The 22,312-nt window shown below is 44.6% G+C and overlaps 1 protein-coding gene across 10 annotated transcripts in view; it reads right to left on the reverse strand.

The window, feature by feature from the left end:
* Positions 1–22,312, reverse strand: part of PALM2AKAP2 (PALM2 and AKAP2 fusion) — a 262,585-nt gene that overhangs the window by 4,131 nt on the left and 236,142 nt on the right. For 6 of the 10 annotated variants that reach the window (XM_074932056.1, XM_074932061.1, XM_074932058.1 and 3 more), the window contains 3 exons: positions 15,758–18,149; positions 6,521–6,699; positions 3,192–3,230 (listed from right to left, as the gene is read on the reverse strand). In XM_074932056.1, coding sequence (XP_074788157.1) covers positions 3,192–3,230; positions 6,521–6,699; positions 15,758–18,149 — 2,610 coding nt within the window. The remainder of the gene's footprint in view (positions 1–3,191; positions 3,231–6,520; positions 6,700–15,757; positions 18,150–22,312) is intronic. The other 4 variants (XM_074932057.1, XM_074932062.1, XM_074932060.1 and 1 more) reach the window with 1 other exon arrangement.

The following is a 22,312-nucleotide window of genomic DNA, read 5'->3' on the forward strand; positions in this document are numbered from 1 at the left end:
AACATGAAGCAGACAGTCGACTCGGGTTTAGGCTGGCAAACTGGCTACATCTCAACAGTAAGACCACTTCAGTGAAAAAAGCAATGTTACATTAAATTGCTATTACTGGGAGAGGTGATCTGACTACTAGCTGCAATAGAAGAGGAAGAATTTGGAGAGCAGAAGTAGGTGTGAGGGAAAGACAAATGTGCCAAGATATACAGGGCTGTAAAAATGCTCTCCACCTCTCTGCCAAAAACTGCTGTGTGGATCTTGTTGTTGCAGCTCTGGCGTCTCACTAAGAATTGCAGAGGGGTCTTTCCTGAGAGATTTCATTTATTTTTGAGAAATGGGGGGGGGGGGGAGATTGAAACAGCTACCAGTGCTAGGTGTAAGGCTAATTTATCTTTCCATCCTAGAGATGAAGACTACAACTGTCCTGAGTTTCCCTCCAACAGATGTAACAATAATTGCTCTCTTACTGGCAACCAGAGAATAAAAAGCAAAATACAGATAGGGTTTAGTCCAAAGCACACCTATCCCCACCACTGAATGAAACTAACTATGATACAATTCAGGCTAGTTTATATTGAACAGTAGCACCAAAACTGATGCGGAAGCAAAATTATTTTTCTGGAACTTATTATTTTACTGGTTCTTCCCATCTGGACCTGAAAGAACTAAAAGCAACAAAACCAGAAAATGTTAAGTTCTGGATGCCTGAAATCTACCAGTATCATGCAGGAAAGTCACTGTGTAAGACACCTCATGGAGCACACTGTGCACAAAGGGTCAGGAGCACACAGGTAGGAAACGGGCTGCCTGCTCCTGCAGATGTGAGCATTCCCGCTTGGGAATGATAAACTAAATGCTTTAACATAAAACTGGAACTACTGAGGGACAAAGAACATCTGTTTCTCTAGTATGAAGGTATTTTCTTTACTGTACTGACTTAATGCTATTCACTGAATACACCAGACCTCTAGTGAGAACAGTGAGGAGCTGGGTATCAGTGGCAAAAATGTGTTTACTGAAACAAGACAGTAATGGTATTATTATACTGCTGCTGGTCAGTGTTAAGACAAACTGTGTGCCCTCTGCCATCAAGTCTAGTATGTTGGTCTTCTGTTTTGTACCATAAAAATTCTCAGCATTAGCCCTTTATGTTGCATAAATGTCACCTTACTGCAGTATGTCCTAGAGTGTGACTGATTGATTTAAGCAAACTCAGGATAATGTCCTGTAAATTTGAAGATACATAGAGTTTTAAAGACAAACGAGAAGATTTCAAGGATAAAACCAACCTATGTATGTGCAGGCATGTAGTTATCGGTGGAATCTTTAAAAACAGCTGATGGATGCATTTTAACATAGGCTGCAAAAATCTGGAGGTGATAAACCACAAAGCAGGTTGTGGTTTGCCACATGTAATAGCTCACCTTCAGCAGTTACTGTCCCTTGCTAGGGGCCTGCTGCTTACCAGAGCAGCACTGGGCTGATGGCGTGGAAGCCCCTGCTCCCAGCCCACACAAGCTCAGCGGGGTCAGCTCCAGTGATGCTGATGACGATTAAAACTGATCCACCTGCCTGCACTGCAGCAGATTTTGGAGGGCTCTGGTGAACAGGAGGCACAGCTCAGCTGTGGGGTCAGTAGAGAGTAGGGGGGCATTATGCCTTTGAGTCTTGCTGTTATAATAAAACAACTGCCTGTCTTCAGCTAAAGATTCCCAGTGAGAAACAAATCACTTCTTCAGTCTGGGGCTTAACACTGGGGCATACTTTCACCTGCATACAGAATCACTATGTCCTACAGACTTTTTCTTCTTTATCCTCTCTCCCATCCATGCACATTCATTTACAGGTCACTGCTCTTTGTGTCATTATCATTTTACAAGGCAGACACACAAACCTTCCCAGCAGAAGGCCAAGGGCTGGGCATGTAAAGTCTACCCCTGAGCTTCTGCCTCTCATGCATCAAACTCTCTGATCACTACTTACCATTCATAAACCATAACACAGATTGTTATGCAGATATTATGGGGGAGAAGAGGCCCAACTTGTGTTTAAAACCAGCTCTTTGAAAGCACACTGCTCTTACACTGATTAACTCTCCATAAATACTCTACACAAAGATCAACCACTGGCTTGTATCAGTGAGATAAAACCCCCACTAAATTACTTAATGAATAGGAAATGGCATAGACTTGACTTTGCTTTACTCTCCAGGACAGAAAATGTTCACATACTTTTGGGGTAGGTCATGTGGTAAAATATGTTATGGAATAGGGAAGTAGTGGAAGGTTCATGTTTATAAAAAAATGCTGATGCTGGACAAATGAATGACAGTCATTACCACAATCTGTTCATGACTCTTAGAGAAGTCCAGATTTACACGTATGTCTGCATAGAAAATTACAGGTAATTGAAATGTCCACATTATCGAGCACCTTGTTCCTAACAAACATTGCAAAAGTGTAGTTGGTATCAACTCCCTGCTCTTAAAATTGTTGCCTCTGGCAGAGTCACACTTTGTAGGGGTAAGAACTGTGCAAGTTATTGCCTCACTAAAATACCAAATGTCACTGTAAATACCCTTTTCTTTAGCAGGTCTGTGTTCCTTCTACTCTAAGACCGACACTGATGCTAAGCTGTGGGACTGTGATCAGTCATCACACCACAACAGACAGGGAGAAGGACAGGTTTGCAAAATTCACCAGACAGAGGCCGTGTGCTTGGATCTTACTCTTCCACAGATGAAACGTTGGTGTGAAGATTCTTTACAAAATACTAGAGATTTTGATAGTGTTAAATACATTGCAATCAGAGACAAAGAAAAGCCACAGCAGTTTCACTCAGCATGTAAAGATGCTTGGATCCCAGGTGTAGGTTTGCCAGCTAAACAGTTAACAGGGATTAAGGAGAAGTTCTCATTTCATGCCTTAGGAATGCTCCAGACCTGGGCAGCAGCTCCCATCCCTTTAATTACAACCCCTCCCATGCCAGTAATTGTAACTGGAATCCAAGGCTTAGAAAACCAGCCATACAAATATTTGTTGATGAGAGATACAAGGGAGTATCCCCCATACACATTTGCATCCTGGTTTTGATATGAAACAGCACTGGCACACAGTATGAAAATGCAAACTACAACAACATGCACTTGGAATCACCATGCAAGAGGAAGCAAAAATAAATAAGCAGTTGAAAAGTACCTCGGAAGTAACCTTGCTAGACAGTAATTTACAGGTGTACTGGTAGAAAGGGAAAAGACCAGCATTAATACATTGAACAAGCATGTTATAACTAGGAAACAAGAACAAAATAAAGAAATTGTAAGAGCTGGCACATCCCAGAATGTTAGATTTCAAGCAACTTGGTGTCATAAGAAAAAAAATAAAATTGTCAGTTTGATGTTTTTTTAATGACGTTGCTTGGCCAGTCTCAGTCTTGTTTACCATCAGTGCTTGACCCATTTTCTTGCTGCTGTTTTTTCTCTTTTTCTCACCTGTTGAAATCTCTACTGTAACACATCTTCTGTGGAAGAAACTGCCCCCTTGCCTGAGCAGTGAAGTTCTTCCAAGAACAGATGTGCTTGACTTGCCCTCTGTTTCTGAAAGGCAAAATCTGCAAGTCCTGGCCAGAGTGGCCACGTTTTAGCCATTGAAGCCAGACATAAAGCAGAAGGTAGTGATGTTTAAAGACACAGGGTAGATGTCCTATTGAAACCACCCTCCTGTCTTTTGGTGTGTCTTATGTAGGGAGAAACTGAAGCTCTATAGTTTAGTACTGATGGTACACTCAGCATACACTGAGGGGTTTCCACGGACATCAAACCTCTCCACAACCCGATTCAGGAGATCGTGGCTGCTGCATTCCGCCCCTGCAGCAGCTCTGTCTCTGTTCAGCCTCCGGTGCCACAGCACCCTGACTCCTCCCAGTAACCGAGGAAGCTTCTGGTTCCCCTTGCTCACAAAGAGCAATGCCGAGCCACGTTCAGCTCTCAGGACTTAATGCTCTAAGTGGCTGCTGCCTGTCTGGTTGTGTTTATGCTGCTGCCCCTGCTATGTTTCATATATTTTTAAAAACAGGGCAGTGATCTGCTTTTTTGTTTCGCTAGTTACAGAAATTGTTTTTCCTGAGCACATGGTCAAATGTCCTCTACTGACAAATCAAAGCTATTTGTTGTTTAAATAATTTTTGCTTAGCCTGGCATGTAAAATATTAGCTCAAACTAACAGCGGTTAGTTTGCAGCACTTCTTATTTGAATTATCTTTCCCCTGTCAATGGTGGGAGTTGTTTACAAAAGGAGAGCAGAAAAAGGCAGGGAAGAGAAACAAAACACTCCTGCTGGTTCAAGGAAGCTCTCCCGGGGCTCTGCAAGACACTGCCCTCTAATAGGATCTTGGGTAGGCAGCAGCAAGAATGTAAATCTTGTTTGGCAGTATGTAGTGGGCTTACAGAAGAGGAGAATGACAACAAACCGCAACACTGCAGGACTTCTATGTGCACTGGGGCTCTGTAGATTCACTGAAGCCTTGACAATTTGTCCCAGAAAAGGATCCATCCCATAATTTGCCTGACTGGCACAATGGTCTGACAGCACATCTCTGGGTGGTCAGTGCCTCAGCAGCTTTAGCAGCGGCAGACCGCTGAGCTGGCACCCAGAGCACACCTCTTTGGTCAGACGCTGCCCAGACCGGTGCTCTGGTCAGGACATCTGGGCTCACTTCAAACTGCAGAAGGCACTATACAGTCGTGGCCACCCTGCTCTTTAGAGGGTATGTGTGCAGCTCTGCAAGCACACAAGGAGTTGCCCTCAGGTAACTGAGCAAAGGGAGTTAGGTATTACGACATCTTACATGTCTTTTGTGTGCTCCCACAGCTGTGGGAGAAGACTTTAGCCACAAGCCAATGCTTCATGGGCTGTGCAAATCACCTTTGCTCTTTACAGGGCTGGAAGAAAAGCACAGGGTGAATACTAGCTGAGTGTCACCTCTTTAGCAGAGCAGCTTCTCTGCTGTGCCAAGGTTTAAAGCCACCAGACTGACAGATTCTCACTGTGAGACTTCCAAGGACCAGTTCTGGTTTGCACAGCAGGAATTTTATGCCCCCGTTTTTTTAAAGTTTCTCATGGCTTCTGGAAAGGGCATGAGTGTGTGACATGTTTCCTGCAAGCCTCTGAGCACTTTCAGGGAAAGAGATCCTCGTGGGGATGACAGAAAACAGTGCTCACCAGAGCAGGTAGAGCCACCCCATTCCACGGGGTGCTCTGGGGAGGGAGGGGAAACCAGAGAGTGGCTTCCTACAAGGCAGCAGGAGCATGATGGATGATGAGATCTTGTTTTTCAATGGTTTCAGTAGAAGGGACCAGAAAGTTTCTGGTACGCACTGGAAATCAATCTGTTGACATTTTGAATCATCTCTCCTACTACATTTTAGTTAACCAGCAGAAATGCAACAGAACCCCTCCATGTTGCATTCCTTCTGATTTTAAGTATCTTATGCAACTGTGCAATATTGACCAGTAATGATTAAAAGCTGCCAGAATACCAGTGGTATTCATGTTACAAACCTTTACTTCTAAACACCTAATGAGATTCTACCTTTAATGAACGTTACTAGAAAGCAGTTTGTTTGGAGCATGAGCTCCTTGGCACTGAGGTCATTGTCTGACATCTCTGGGAAATGCCTAGAGAACTGTGGCTGCTTCAGCAAACACTGTGTCCATTTAGGAAGTTTTATATCACACATCTCACTACCTTCTCACTCATTGCCCACAGTGATAATGAGTCTGAATAAGAAACACCTTGTGCTCTGTTGGGAAATGGGTTGTACAACAGTTGCATCTGAATTTTCATACTTCCAACCATGAAATTCATAGCTCTTCTTATTAGTACCTTTAATAAAGAACATCTTAATTGGGTTAAAATCTACTACCGTAATGACTGAAATGCAGGCACTCATTTCACAAACTGAAATTCTGTCTGATTTTCTGTTTGTGTGGAAGAAAGACAACAAATTCAGCGGGAAACAACATGCTGCCCATTGAAGGATCCAGTTAATTTCTGAGATATTCCCAATCCAGTTCTGCAAGGGGTGGTTTCTGGGGAAGTTATCCACTTACACTGAATCCTGAGCACACTATGGTGGGACTTTAGGGGTCTACAAACACAGGCAAGAATACCTGCTTGATCCACAAAGTTCAAAAAAACACTAAAATAACCCATTGGAGGGTCTTGGTAATGTGTGAATTAACAGCGTCTGACAATTGCACGGCAACTACCTCCTGCCCTTACTATTAATTAATTAAAATTAAATTTAGTATGAGTTGCCTTTGATATTCGCAATGACACTCTCCACTGGCCCTCATTCTTCCATTTCAAACACACTGGCCCTTACAACATGTTAAAATCCTTGCACACTTGCAAGGTGGTCTGACCAGATTCTTGAGAAATAAGGATTTTTGTTGTCTGAATGTTGGTTCTTGCAAGTCACAGCCTCTATCACAGAGCAAAAAGTGAAAAGAAAAAGTGCACTTACACTGCTGTCATCCATCCTTTCTCGTCTCTTAGTTTTGTGTGTTTCGTAATCCTCCATGAGGGTCTGCATCAGGTTCTTGGGTCGCTGGGCTCCCGCAGGCTCCTCGGGTGGGAGGTCAGACTGCGAGACGGGGCCTTCTGTGGTGGGAGATGGAGGAGGCTTGATCTTCTCTATCTTTCCTGCAATGACATGAAAAGGAATGACCCTTTCTAAGCTGGAGGACTCACAAGTTGTTGCCAGAAGACAACAGCTGGAGAAGCATTTTCAGCAGGGTTTGAATGAAGAAACAGTTTGGAATGAAGTCTATGAAACAATCTGGTAAATCAGGATGGCCACAGGCTTTTAAAACACTCTCCCTCTTCCAGAAATCCACTACATCAAAACACTACAAAATCTTTCTACAAAACCTAGAAGAGTTACAAAATGATACAACACAAATTTAACTCACCACTATGGTTTACAGTAGTATCTGGGTGAATTACCCCTGTTGCCTCCTGCAGGACACATCTCAGTTATCTGGAAATGTTTGTAAGATTCTGGAAAACTACAAGATGAATATTTTTCTGGCTCAGACAATACAATGTACAGGATGCCACCACTGTATGCCAGGGACCATGCCTGAGATGTCCAAAGAAGACATTTTGTTAAGCATTGCTGGCTTTTTCTCGTCTTCCAGTGCTTTTCATCTGCTTTGTAAGCATGAAAGGCTGCAGGTTGGTCCCTGGTGCTACTCTTCCCTGCAGCTGTTTTCTGCAAGTTGCAGAGGGTGCTCCTGGAGGGACACCTGTGGCGGAGCAGGATGGAGTCTCTGTCCCACACACCCTGCATTCAGAAGGGGCCCTCCAGTCTCCTGGAGGGAGAAAAGTCAGAGAGAAGTCAGGTTGCTCTCTGAATGAGCTCATTTCACCCAGGGGAGCCTGTGTTAAGTAGAGTGACCACAGCTGAAGAAGTGGGTAAAAGGCAGGCCAGAGCAGAAAGACCACTGTGACGAGCTGCGGGAGAGCTCAGAAGGTAGACAACCCACACTTCTTGCAAGAGGACAGCCTGAATTTCTCATCACCGGGTGCTGATCCGGGGTGAGCCACCCACCTTGTCCCGGTGGGAAAAATGACAGACAGTGTCAGGTCGTGGGCATGGGAATAAGGTCCAGGGCTCAGCTATGACAGGAGAAAAAAATGCTGAACAAAAATCCAGTTCCCTTCTCCATGGCATGTCAGTTCTTTGAAATAAGACAGTTCAGTGGATGGGAAAGAAAAAAAGGGGGAAAAAACCCCACCCCAAACCCCTTACAAATAAGTAATCCACAGGATCCTACAGACTTTCATGAAACTTCCTGTTGAGGAGACAAATGAAAGCCCTAGCTGCTCCTCCAAGCAGCATCATGACAGTGGTAGCCACTAGAAAGAGGCCTTGAAACCTCCTGTAAGAAGCAGCAGGATTTATTCTTGAAGGAAGAAGTGAAACCTGAGTCGACATTGTAAAGGTTTTTTTACAAGAAATCCCCTTCCCAGTCTTGTTTCATTTCTGACCAGCATGGAAAACCCCAGCATCACTAGTTTCTCATTACAGGCTTGGCTCAGCTGGCCAGTGGAGGGATGAGGCTAGGAATTCGTCTCCCTTAGATCACCCAACCAGAGACTGAAGGGACAGTTTCGATGGGTCCAGGTTCTTCTCTGGGTGGCACCAGCACCAGCTCCACAGAACCCGGAGATACGCTGCCAAAGGAGAGGCCAACAGTCAGTCCTGAGCTGCCCAGGACCTGCACCCACATCTAACAGCTTGGACTGCTCAGCAGGAAAGAGTAAGAACAACTGTCACTGTTGCCCATCAGGTCCAGTGGGTAAAAGAGTCTGCTGAAAATGCACGAACTGATTAAGGGTCAGGTATCTTGCTGTATTACTTCATTCTTAAATTACTAAGCAGCTGTCTTGGACGCATGCAAGTAATGCAGGAAAAATCAGGCTTCTCAGGTGTCTGCTCAGCTTTTGCTTTCCCCCAGGGATGGAGACACATCACAGGATGCTCAGACCTACGGACCTACCTGAGACCTATGGTTTGTGTCCACAAGAAATTATGATACATGCATCATCCATTTTCTCTGATTAAGTGTTTGAATTCCACTAAAAACTCAGGAATTGACAGCATCATTTCAACTATTTTCACAGAGGAGTGAAAGTTCCTAAAACTTTTGGGAACTTTCAAGTTCCTAAAGATTTTGTAAGAACAGGTAGGCAGGTGGAAGGGAGAGATCGTACCAGTGCCAACAGTGTCAGAAAGGCAAGCAACCAGCACAACCATGAGTGAGGCTCTGGTTAGATGATGGGGTGTCTAAGGTTTCAGGGCTCCCAGAAAAAACATAGAAAAACTTCATGAACCTGATCCAGAGTAGTACAGTCCGGCGTAGACCTGTTCTGCCAGATCAGACTGTGTTAGAAATGTTGCTGGGTTGATTTTCTTCTGGCAGATTTTCATCCAGAGAAGGTACTGTTCTCAGGCAGAAGAGTCATTCAGCATAAAAGCATCATGAGACACAATGATCACAGGCACTTTCTACTTCCACAGTCCTCTGCTTGCACCTGATGAACACAGACACTGCTGGTGGTCCTTGCCCAAATCCAAGCTGAGTAATAAGGGAACTGTGCTCTGAGTCAAATGGAAATGGGGTCACACTTGTGGGATACCAGCAAAAACGGCAGCCTGACGGTCACACTTGCAAATTAACAAGTAGTGTCTTCTCCTCCAGGGGAACACAGTCCCCTGTGGTCACCTTTAGAGCTGTTGCAAGACAGAGTATAGGCTATAGCATCCCAAACCTTCACCTACACACTTACATTTTTTCTTCTCTTTCAAAGGGAATCCAAAAAATATTACGTGGCTTTAGTTCTGGTGATGGCTCCCTCCACTCTCTGGCTTCAGGGATCTAGTAGGAAGCTTCTCTTTTCATTCCCTGCCTGTTGTGCTATTTGGGGCAGGAAGGAGCTGCTCCTATGTGGAACACTCTTTCTCAGCCCTGGGGAGGGGAAGGGAAAGCTCAGGCAACGGGCAGCTGCTGCTGTGTCCCAGTCTGGTGCAAGACATCGCCAGACACCTCTGTAAAATCAAAGACATGTAAGAGGTGGGGAAAAATTAGCTTTCTCCTAAGCAAAACCTCTGCACAGCTCCTGGGAGCAAGAGAGGTTGTAATGATGACTTATACACCCTGTGGAGCTGGTGGGTGTCCAAGTGCTCGCTGCAAACTAAGGAAGGATGCTCAGCTGATCTGATGCAATATCAAGAAGAAACAGTGACCAAGGGGAGACCTTAGGACAAGGGCCTGAGCCACTACTAAGTAACAAGCAGATACCAAGGGCCATCATATAGTGTTAACTAAAGAACAAAGGAGATGGGAAGAATGGGGCTTCACACAAGTAAGAGCAACTGTTTTACACATGCTCTTGGTGTTTTTTAAGGACACCTGCACAGCAGAGAAAACTTTTCAAAATAACGTATTTCAGCAAGACAGACGGTTTTGGGAGGCTAGTCTGTGTTGGAGTCTGGGAATATTTAAGTATGTAAAAAAAACGCCCTCTTAAAGTGGAGCCTTATTACCACCAAGTGAAAGGTGGGCTTCTTTGGTCCTCTCGAACACTGGGTGATCACCACAAATATGCAAACATACAAATGAACAAACATTAAAAAAAGAATCTCTCGAAGATCCTCTCACTTCATACACATTCTCCACTAGGGACAGAGTAAGAGAGCAAATGACAGATGAGCTGGTATGCTGTTAAAGCACTCCTGGAGGTGTTCAGGAGATGAATGATGAACACTTCAGAGGAATCCTTGAAGAGAATGATGAACTTTGCTTTTTTTCATATCGGTGCTTATGAAGGGGTAAGGAAACAGTTATCTTCTGTAAATTTATTTCTGGTCTAGGCTTTCTCAAAATTCTCATTCTAAAAAGGGGTTAATGCGTATGTATTACACCTGATCCTTATTCTTTACATGTATACAGGGCATTAAAAATTTTGCGACAGTCACAAATACTAAAAATATTTTGCCTTGAAGTTTCTGCTTCTCCTCCCACCATGCAAGATGTATCTTCAGGCTGTGGTTGAACCTGAGAAGTTTCAGTGTAGGTATTTACTAATGAAAAATGAAAGTGGAAAACAGTTTTCAGTCTGAAGTGACTCCTCTGACAGTGGTTTATGCTCCACAGTTGTTATTCAGGAGAAGAAAGCAAGGAGAATCAAGCAAGAAGTGTCAGGTGCAAAACATTTCACACTGTCCCACATAACATCCTTGTCTCTGAATTGGAGAGATGTGGATTTAACGGATGGACCACTCGGTGGATAAGGAATTGGCTGGATGGTCACACTCAAAGAGTTGTGGTCAACAACTCAATGTCCAAATGGAGAGCGTGACGAGTGGCATTTTTCAGGGGTTGGTATTGGAACCGGTGCTGTTTAACATCTTCGTTGGTGATATGGACAATGGGACTGAGGGCACACTCAGCAAGTTTGCAAACACTAAGCTCTGTGTGTGGTGTTGTTGACACGCTGGAGGGAAGGGATGTGCCATCCAGAGGACCTGAACAGGCTGGAGAGGTGGGCCTGTGCAAACCTCATGGAGTTCTACAAGGCCAAGTGCAAGGTCCTGCACATGGGTCGGGGCAATCCCAAGCACAAATCCAGGCTGGGCAATGAGTGGATTGAGAGCAGTCCTGTGAAGAAGGACTTGGGGGTATTGGTGGATGGAAAATTGACTGTGATCCAGCAATGAGTGCTCACAGCCCAGAAAGCCAACTGTGTCCTGGGCTGCATCAAGGGAACTGCGCCAGCAGGTCGAGGGAGGGGATTCTCCCCCTCTACTCTGCTCTCCTGAGACCCCACCTGCCGTACTGCCTCCAGCTCTGGGAACCCAACATAAGAAGGACATGGACCTGCTCAAGCACATCCAGAGGAGGCCACAAAGATGCTCAGGGGGCTGGAGCACCTCCCTCATGAGGACAGGCTGAGAGAGTTGGGGTTGTTCAGCCTGGAGAAGAAAAGGCTCCAGGGAGACCTTACAGCTGCCTTCTAGTACTTAAAGGAAAGATGGGAAGGCATTCTTTATCAGGGGGTGTCGGGATAGGACAAGGGTGACAGTTTTAAACTGAAACAGGGTAGATTCAGAACAGATGAAAGAAATTCTTTACTGTGAGGGTGGTGAGACACTGGCACAGGCTGCCCAGAGAAGCTGTGGCTGCCCCCTCCCTGGCAGGGTTCAAGGCCAGGCTGGACGGGGCTCTGAGCAACCTGGGCTGGTGGAAGGCGTCCCTGCCCATGGCAGGGGGTTGGAACTAGATGATCTTTAAGGTCCTTTCCAACCCAAAGCATTCTATGATTCTATAAGAAAGAAGACAGCACTACCCCCACCCCCCACTCTCTGGAGTGAACAGTTACCTGAAATTTAAGGGTACTCCATCACTTACATCTCTAAACTACAACTCTCTACCTAGGCTTTTGCCATCCACTGAAATGCTCTCATCTAGTTCATCAACTGAGGACAACATCAGATGACTGCTTGGTGGGCAGCTCTCCCAGATCCATGTGCAGATGGATCTGAGTGCCTGCAGATGACTGCAGGAAGTTCAACATGCCTTCTGCCTCACTTGGCAATGTTTTGGTAACAAACACCAAAAAGGTGGATGTGACAGTTTCAGGAAAGCTTCTCCCAGGCATGGCTTCTTGCATTAGGGATTTCCACATGCCACATACAGACAGCAAATACTGACAAAGGGTTTCTCTTCAAGATAAAAGCCTTCACTGAACCAAGACCCCTCATGTAATGATATTCACACCTCCTTTGATGAACAGGATTACTCGAGCCAGGCACTACAGGAAGTTAGACACAAGTTCTTCATATTCTAAGTACTCCTAATAAAAGGAACATGGGAATTACACCACCAAATGTATGCTGGATTCTCTTGTGTCATACACTCATCATCCTGTTCACATAAACTATCAAACAGCCCTGGCTGCTCTGCCCAGGAGGGACGTGTACCACCTGCACATTTTAGAAGAAAACCACTGGCTTGCTATGCAGCTGCTCAACACCTTGCCAAGTGCAGCAGGTGTTGCATCAAAACAACACAGGAACCATTCAAATTAAAATACAGCTCCACAAGTATTTTGCGATCCACAATGACTTTCCATTTAGCATGCTCAAGCATTTATTTGGTCTTTCTTGGGTTTCCTCAAGCAGGAAACCAAAAGTTTTTGGGAAAGGAATGCTCATAGGTTCTTCCAGAAGAGGGTCTCCCCATGGAGAGGGTCTTGTCCTGTGTGCACACAACACATAGTTGTCATTCCACTATCTGAGATGGGTTACAAGGCTGCTTCAAAGCATCCCAAACAGTTTTAAAGGATACTTGTTAGCAATACAGAAATTTATTACTCGGAACCACACTGGCTTGTGCGGGGTGGTTGGCAGGCACCAATTGTAGTGTTATCCTCAGCTGTATGAAAGTTGTATGTCAGGGTGGTAAAAACAGCCTGTTTACTATCTAAAGTAATTAGCAGTTATTTCACACATACACCCACATGATTTGTGTTAATCTTCCACACTTCAGTCAAATTAGCAGTTCAGTTCACTGCAGCCTTTTTTTGTGGTTTGTGTTTCTGTTATCCACATATTGACAGTTCAAAACAGTGGAGTGGCACAGGAGTATTAAATAACCGGAGACCACGAGGAGTTCTAGTAAAGCTACTCTACCCAGGCCACCACCAAAAAGCAACCTGATAGGTAGGTCATTGCAAATTAAGGAAATTACTGCACCTTCTCAAAAGAGTTCTGCTGAGTTCACACTTCCCCATTTAAGGATTAACAGCAGATTTTTCAGATTCAGACTTGACCCCCTAAGCCCTTTCTGCTGAGGTATCCTGATCTCAAAAGAAGAGTGCCAATTCTTTCTCTAGGAAAGGCAATTTCATGATAGTCGTACCTCTGTTTCTTTTCATCACTATCACAATTTTTATTATTACTAGTATTACTATTGTTGTAGGAATTATTACTATTATTTTTCTATATGAAAAAATAATCATGATACTAGATACTCAGATTACAGTATCAGACATGTTCTACAGCATATTCCTAACCAAGCCTACCACAAGTAGATTTTTTTTTCTCTGTAAATCACCTCTGTAACTGGCTGCATTGAAGCTTTACAGCCAGATTTTGTTGCCTCTGCTGAATCACCTTTTGCCTCTTTTTGTAAACATTGGAAGGATGCTGTAAATACTAAAATAAAAGGAAAGTGGCTGCAATTTTCTAAGGAGTTACATGGTATCCCTTCTCTCTAAGGATGCCTGCAAGCTTTAACTGCAACATAACTGGCTAAAGAGACAGCACAGCCTGCAACACTAAGGGTGCCAAGCTGATTTCTGCCAGCTGAGAGCTCTGCTAAGCACATCCACTGTTAAAAAGCACTGAAAGTAGAAGGTTTAAGAATTACTTTGGCAATGTTCTTTGTGGCTTTTTTGATCAATGACATCTTACACATTGCCACATATTCATCTTTTCCTAGAAATTAATTCCTTGCCTTGTCACCAGCTGCAGATTGCAGTAGCTTGAGTCATTAGCTAATAGATCCCCATTTTCTTTCTTGAACATACAGCAGTTGGACATTTAAAGGAAACTGTCTGGAATGAGTCATTATAAGTTTCTCATTCTCACTAGAATACAATTTACAACAAACATTTTAACAGACACAAAGTAAATGCCTTGTGCAGAGAAATAAGAATGAACAGAAGTACACTGTTTTCCCCGATGCTCCATTAAAACAAGCATTAGTGTCAGCAGCCATTATCAGCCTCATTTAGAGCACTTACAGCTACAGATGATTCTGATTTTAAAAGTGATCACGAGCACACATTTACACAGGTCCTTCTAGCTGAGGTCTATGGTGTCCTGTCTCTCACATCTTGTCAGACATTGCTGGAAACACCTCAATTTACAGAGACTCCCTATCAAAAATGTTGTTCTATAGGAGTAATAACAATAGCACTTCAGAGAAATTATCGACATCTGCTACATTTTTTGGCAAGAAACACAAGTTAAAATCATCCTCTTTGCAGAAGAAGCAAAACCAAGTATTAGCTATTATGTGCTGCATAAGATTCCAAGTTCACAATCAGACTGGGTAATGGACTAAATCCAGACCTTAATCAAGTCGGCCACAAATTTCAAAAGAAAAGGATTACCCTGCACAATTTTTGGAAGCATCACTGGCTCAGATTTATGCCAGTGGAAATAAGGATACAATTTAAGTACTCTGGGTAAAATTAATACTTCTTCACAACGATCACTTAATAAAAAAATATAAGTACTTGCAAAGCACATGTAGGTCTACACTCATAAAATCACTACATAGATATAAGCCTAGCATGTGTTTTGGGTTTGTTTGTTGTTTTTTTTTTTTTATATTATATTAAGAAGGCATGAATACTTGTTTTTGTATTTTGAAAAGGGGAAGGAGGAGAGAGATATGCTGTAACTGCTGGGAATACTACCACAAGGACTCAGAACCTGATCAGAGGAGGACTTCTACTGAATCTACTAAGCATTTTGTTTGTGACACCTGTTTAATTCAGCAGTGAACGACACCAGCTGAACTACATGGCAACTCACAGCTCTGAAGATCATTTTACCTGATAAAGTTCATTAAGAAGACCAAGAAATACCTGAAAACAAAAAGGAAAACATATGCAAAATGAAATCTGATGCAAAGCCCCAAAATCTGTAAATCTCCACTACCTCTGCACTTCCTTCATGACATGCAAGAGAACAGAAAGACTGTTAAAAATGCTTTGCATGTTTGTCTTTCAAATAGCCACACAGCTGCAAAAACCGTTGTTGTCATTCCTTGTGATGATCCTAAATTTCAGTGGGTGGTCTGAGCAGCACAGCGATAGGCACGTCACGCTACAGTGTGGCAGGAGATGAACACAGTGCAGGGTTTCCTAATGATGATCAGCAATGCTATGTAAGTTACTTCTGCACTAGATTTGGGAAGAAACAAAAAAGTCCACAGGTGTGCTCACATACAGAAAGCTGGGTTGTCCCATGTCGTCCTCCTGCCTGCAGTTTCCAGGCAAAGTCATGACAACCCCCACACTCCTTGCAAAATGATGTATTCATTCAAAAATGACATAAAAGCTGAATCTGACCTGACTATTCAGTCCCATTTCACTTCCTCTCTGATGCTCTGGGTCTTACCTGGTGCAGTTTTGTAAGACACAGTTCTGGTGGGCATGAGTGGTGCGCTCTTCATCACAGGGCTTGGTGTCACCTGCAGACCTTGCCGCTGCCTCTTCAGCTCCTCTTCTCGTTCCTGGGCAGCTCTGATCTCCTCTTCTATCATTGACAAAGTCCGCTGCTTCCTTGACCGTAACTTGAAAGGGCCCACGGTCACTTCAGGCTCCTGCGTGGCCAGGATGGATGCAGTGCTCCTCAGCTCAGCTGCCTCCGAATATTTGCTGAAATAGCTAACTTCATGCTTATTTTCCTCCACAAGGAATGGCTGACTGGCTGAGTACACAGGTGACTGCTGCAAACTCCTCCCTTCCCTGAGTCCTGAGTCTTCCTCTTTTGAAGTCTTTGGTATGGTGTCCCTTTTTTCTTGAACAGGTGAAGACACCTGGGGTGGCTCAAACATTGGGTTCTGCTGCTCCTTGAAGCCTGGAGCTGGGCTGGTGGGGGCTGGCTGCTCTTTGACTGGTATCTCCTTTTCCATTGGGATTTCTTCTTCCTTGCAGTTTGCTTTATCCACCTGCTCAGCTATGGCTTGTTGGATGGCATTCTGAACAAGCAGGCCAGCATGGTACTCCAGCTGGTCGTCAATCAGCATGGAGTCTGCCAAGGTGGAGGAAGGCGAGACACAGCCCGGGTCGCTGAATGACTTGGAGATGCCTTCGCTCCTGCACTCTGCCGGAGTGTCAGCCTGAGGGGTCTGAGGCAGGGAGAAATCAGCCAGAGAGCTTTCCTGCAGGGCACTCATGGTCTCATTGGAGGCACCACTGTCGCTGATGTTATCCATGCTGAAGTCATTGGAAAGGGTCTCCAAGACAGTGGTATCCTGAGACCTGACAGACAAGTCATCCAAACCAGAGTCAAGCTCCTCTGGTGGGGAAGAGGCGCTGCCTGACTTTGGGAACTGGTCTAGCACACCCTGTCCATCATCCTTCACCACCGTGAAGACTGCTTTTGCACTCATGAATTCTCCATCCTCTGCCCACAGCTTTGAGGCCTGTCCAGCTCTGGGGCTATCACTGCATGGTAACTCTCTTACTGGGTCAGCAGTGGTAGTCTGAGCACTTGTATCATCATCTGAGCTACAGGAGACCTTCTGTGCTTTGAGAACAGTGGCATTGTTGCCCTCAAGCTGTCCTGTTTGCCCACACACTGAAATGGGTCTTGTCACTGAGGACGGTGGCCTGTCTACATGAGGAGAATTGAGGCTTTTGTAGAAGGGCTTGATGGAGAACATTTTGGGTGTTCCTGACCGTCTCGGTGGGGCCTGACCCTGAGATGGACCTGAATGCTCCATGAGCTGGAACTGCTTCCTGGCAGCTGAGAAGTCAATTTGCTCTGTGACAATGTCCTCTTTCTTGATATTGGCTGGCTCTGGTGGTACAAAGGAGCAGCTGACCTGTTTGGGGGATGATGGTGTTGCACCTTGCTGTTGCTGTCTCTCCTTGCGCTCCTTGTACTTCTTGTGGGACTCCAGATGCTCTTCATCCAGTTGATCCTCCAGGGTCTTCTCTTGGGGAGGGTTCCACCATTTGGCGGCAATGTTGGGATTTTTCTTGACTGCCTGGTTTTTAATGAGTTCCCTTCTTTCCTTTTCAAGTTCCATCATTTCCTCTGATGGTCTCACCTTGCGGACCCTGTATTTTTCCTTCTCTTCCTCATCTTCAAAGAGTTTTGAGGGCTTTTTGTCTTCATGGAAAGCTCGTAGTTCAAACTTAGCCTCTTTCTTAAGGGTTGTAAGAGTTGTTTCTCCATCCTTAGAGGATCTTCTAGAACTGTTTGAAGAAGTGGGACTTCCTGGCACCTTCAGACTCTCCCTAGTGTCTTCCTTCAGTCCACCCAAGGAATGGCCGTTAGATTTCAGGTTCTCATCTATTATGCCAGCTTCACGTGGTTCAACTACCAAGGGTGCCTGCTTGTCAGCTACATTTTCTTCCCTTTCACTGGGTACTGAATCATTATTGACATTAACAGACGATCCTGAGCCATCCATAATGGAGATCGAACTTGGTTCAGGGGAGAATGTCCCATTAAAGGTATTATCTGCAGCAGAATCACAGCAATTTGCTTCCAGCACTTCATCTAGGTATCTGATCTCTTTAGCAACTTCACTGTCCAGAGATTCATGCCTGTCCTTAAGTCCATTGTGGCTGGCAGCAGGGGAAAAGAAGTGGGTTGGATTGTCTATGGGATGTGGTGAAGCCACTGTGGTGATGCTTTTATGTTCAGAAACTGGAACTTCAATTTCCATTTTCTCTTCCTTTGTAGCAAGCACAGTAGCTGGCTCCAAGAAATTGGCACAGTTTTGGTCTCTGTTTTTTCTCAACCTGATGTCATCCTCAGGGATTCTGGAAGATTTCTAAAATAAAAGAGAACAAAACTATGATTAAATCCTAAAAAGCAACATTTTATTTTTTGCAGAGTAAACACCATCTGGAAAGTAAATCCTAGCACTTCTTAAACTGGAGATTAAAGCAACTTCTAAGATTGTGGGAAGGCAAGGCAAATCACTAACACGAAAAATAGAAAATTACCTTACCATAAGCTAGACAAGGCCCTAAAACAACAACAAACTTTCATTTAACTATCTCCCACCTGCTTACTATCCTCATTTTATCATTTCATGCCTGTGTCCTGGTTTGCCACTAAAAGTGAGCTTTGGATTTCTGAGCTATTAACAACTTGGCAGTTTAGGTTCTTCAAAGGTTTGCACATGCAGCACACAACACTTATCATCTTGGTGTTTTAAAAATGCTTTCCACACCTAAAGAAAATACCATAATGCTTCTACAGATGAAAAGTATTGCTGCCCCCATTATGCATAAATAGATGCTAACATGCAGGAAGAGTAGGTGACTCATCCCAAGTCAGAAAAAAGGACATGACAACAGCAGGGAATGTTCATTTCTCAGTGGATCAATCCCGGTCATCAAACATAAGGTAGAATTACACAGTATTGGAAAGACATGGGGTCCTTCTGCAGCCCACATGGAACCCCACATGCAACTGGACCTAGGAGACAGGAAGCATTTCCAACTCCCACGGCATGCAGACCACCACAAAGAGCATGACAGGGACCAGAGTCATGATCTCCTCCCTCCCACGGCTTTTATCTGCCGTGCAGATGCACTTGATTCATATTTCTCCCTGATGTGTTACTTCTGCTCTCAAGGAGGGTATTGAAAGAAACTATTTATGTCCAGGTATGGGTAGATTTTACTGGCCAAGCAGCCTACTTAACTTCCCATGAGCAGTCTGAAGGAAATTCTGATTAACCTGGTAACATGCCAATGAGTTTCTCAGTAATTCTTTACTGCTGAAAGGCAAGGCAAAAAAAGGAAACACCAGAAGAGGGCATTTTCAAAATTATTCTTCAAAAAGAACTTGCTAATTCTTCCTAATTCCTGAAGACCAAAAGTGACATATCTATTCACTTTGACTAACATTTTAAAACAGAAACTCGATGTCTAAGGTCTCCCATCTCCCTTTCCACATGTGTTTCTATGTGCGAGACATGAGGCATGGTCTTGAGAAGCATTTGGCACTGATCAAACCCTGTGAACTCAGTGGCCACCCAACAAGGGCACCATTGTCTGCTAGTCACCCCCACTCTTGCTGTCCCTTATCCTGCATGCTGTTAATACACAGTGGAGCAGAAGGTGATCAGCTAGGAGCACAATGGCACTTACCACTGACCCGAACAATCACACTGCCTCTGGGTTTACATAGGCAGTAAAATGCATTTGACACACCTCGAGGAATTATAGCCAGTCAGCCAGCCAGCCAGAAGAGCTCTTTCTATAAGCACTTTGAAAGAGTTTTCTGTCTAATTATGTAGTTCTACACAGTTGAAGACAATGCTGGCTTCAAGCATGAGATATTTTCTTCTTAATTGTGCTTAAACATTGGGAAAAAACCTTTAAAAACAAATGACTGACCAACCTGCTGTATTTTACTTGACATACTTCACTGGTGTCACTTGCATTTCACTTTCTGTTGAACCTAGAAATTCTCCAGCTGAAGTTTCTAGCAGTGCTCTTCTTAAAGCATATTACATTTTTCACCATTTAAATATCTAAATGTGGCTAGTTTCTTCTTTAATTCTACTAAGGATATAGTAAAGAAATCAGATGTTCTGCAAACAAATGCAGAATTGCAGAATTGTCTAGGTTGGAAAAGACCTTGAAGATCATCCAGACCAACCACTAACCTAGCACTGACAGTTCCCAACTACACCAGATCCCTCAGCACTATGTTGACCTGACTCTTGAACACCTCCAGGGATGGGGACTCCACCACTGCCCCAGGCAGCCCATTCCAACACCCAACAACCCCTTCTGTAAAGAAATGCTTCCTGACATCCAGTCTAAACCCTCCCTGGCACAACTTGAGGCCATTCCCTCTTGTCCTATCACTTGTTACTTGGTTAAAGAGACTCATCCCCAGCTCTCTGCACCCTCCTTTCAGGGAGCTGTAGAGGGCGATGAGGTCTCCCCTCAGCCTCCTCTTCTCCAGACTACCCCCAGTTCCCTCAGCCGCTCCCCAGCAGACCTGTGCTCCAGACCCTGCACCAGCTCCGTTGCCCTTCTCTGGACACGCTCGAGTCATTCAATGTCCTTTTTGGAGTGAGGGGCCCAAAACTGAACCAGTCATCCAGGTGCGGCCTCACCAGTGCCGAGTACAGGGGTCAGATCCCTTCCCTGTCCCTGCTGGCCATGCTATTGCTGACACAAGCCAGGATGCCATTGGCCTTCTTGGCCCCCTGGGCACACTGCTGGCTCCTGTTCAGCCGGCTGTCAATCAACCCCCCCAGGTCCCTCTCTGACTGGCAGCTCTCCAGCCACTCCTCCCCAAGCCTGTATGCTAGATGATGAAAAAATATGATAAAAAAACCCACCCAGTTTTTTTCTCAACACATTCTGGCAGAATCTGGGGACAATTTTGGGAGGCCGTGGCAATTAAAGTATGCTCCAGACACTCCTGTGAGGAGCAGTTGATCTACTGATGAATTACCTGAAGAAGATAACGGAGAAGATTGTAAGGATGAAAGCAGCTGACAAAATAAAGCTTTTCAAGACATTTCAGGCCACAGAGCCTGTCCAGGATAACTGGCTGGGTCAGGGACAATGGTAGATTGGGATGACGACACCATGGGTGGGAGGAGGCTTAGAAGAGGAGGGTGGTGGGACACACACAGACCCCCTGCCTCAGCTGTTTGGCAGAAGGAGGTGAGCTTGCCAGGGGGCTACTTTGCTTCTCGGTGATAAGTATGTATCAACAGCTTTGTATTTGCTGCCTACAGGGAGGAGGCCTGCAGCATTACAAAGGGCTGTAAATGGGAAAAGGGCTGCATTCAATCCTAATTGTAGTCAGCAATACAGCATTCACACTGATTGCCATACACTGCTCATCTAGACCCAGAGCTTCCAGAAGTTACTGTTACATTTACACAGTCTCTGAATGTTCATTCATTTCTGTTTAAGTCAAGATGCAACTGGGTAATTAGTGTCATTTCTACAATGCTGATGCACTTCAGTAAACCGCAGTTATTAGCAGCTTAGAGAATAATTAGCATATTTCCTCCTTGGTTGAATTCTTCATCTACAAAAGTGTAAGTGTTTGGGCAATCAACTCTTATAGAAGGAAAAAAAAGTGGGTGTGCTACTAGCAAGACGCAGCTAATGTACTGCCAGTGCCTTCCTTTGTTTGAAGCAATGCAAAATGCGTATGACAAGAAGTGGGAGGCAATCCTGAGCCACATCCACATTCTTCTGAAGCAACAGTGGTGGGAGAAGGGAGAGAGGAAAAGATCAAACAGCTAAAAACTTGCCATGGTTTAAAAAAAGCTAAAACACACTTTCCTCATTACAGGCTTCTATCAATCACTCCAGCCAAGTTACAGGATAGCTTTTGATGCTGTTGGTCTCCTGGCATCATTAGCATTGTTGACTTCCCATTTCTTCAGGTTTCATCCTCCTTTGGAGATTCCTAGTACTGCACCTGCTTTGCCTCCCACTGCCTGATTCCTGAGCCAGTGCTTTGTTCACCCCTTTCCCCTCTGCTCCTGGATCTAACTCTTGGCCCACCATGCCTCTAGCAGTTTTAATACAATAGTTTAACTTAAAATAATATTTGCATGTGGTTGACTGGCTAATCCACATCTCCCTGCTGATGTCAATTATCTTCTCCCTCTTCACCTACTGTCTTGGCTTGCCTCTCTGATGTCTCTTTGCAAAACAGAAGGAACCAAATGATGAGTTTGCTAGGGGGTTAACTCTGGCAAACCTTCAAGAGACCAGCTGCTTTCATTCATCTCATCCTTTTGAAGAACGCAGTCACCATCTGCAACACAGACGGAGCCAGTCCCAAGCACTGCAAAGATACAGAAGTCATCTGCACCTCTGTGCTTCCAGATGGCCACCCTGTCCAGTGGGAAAACCCCCAGCCACACAGGTTCTTGGTAGCAACAGAAAGTATTTAGAGAAGTAGTTTTCAGTAGAAAAGTGGAACAACACAGAAGTG

This window comes from Athene noctua, chromosome Z (assembly GCF_965140245.1).
Source record: "Athene noctua chromosome Z, bAthNoc1.hap1.1, whole genome shotgun sequence".
In the NCBI taxonomy this organism is placed as follows: Eukaryota; Metazoa; Chordata; class Aves; order Strigiformes; family Strigidae; genus Athene; species Athene noctua.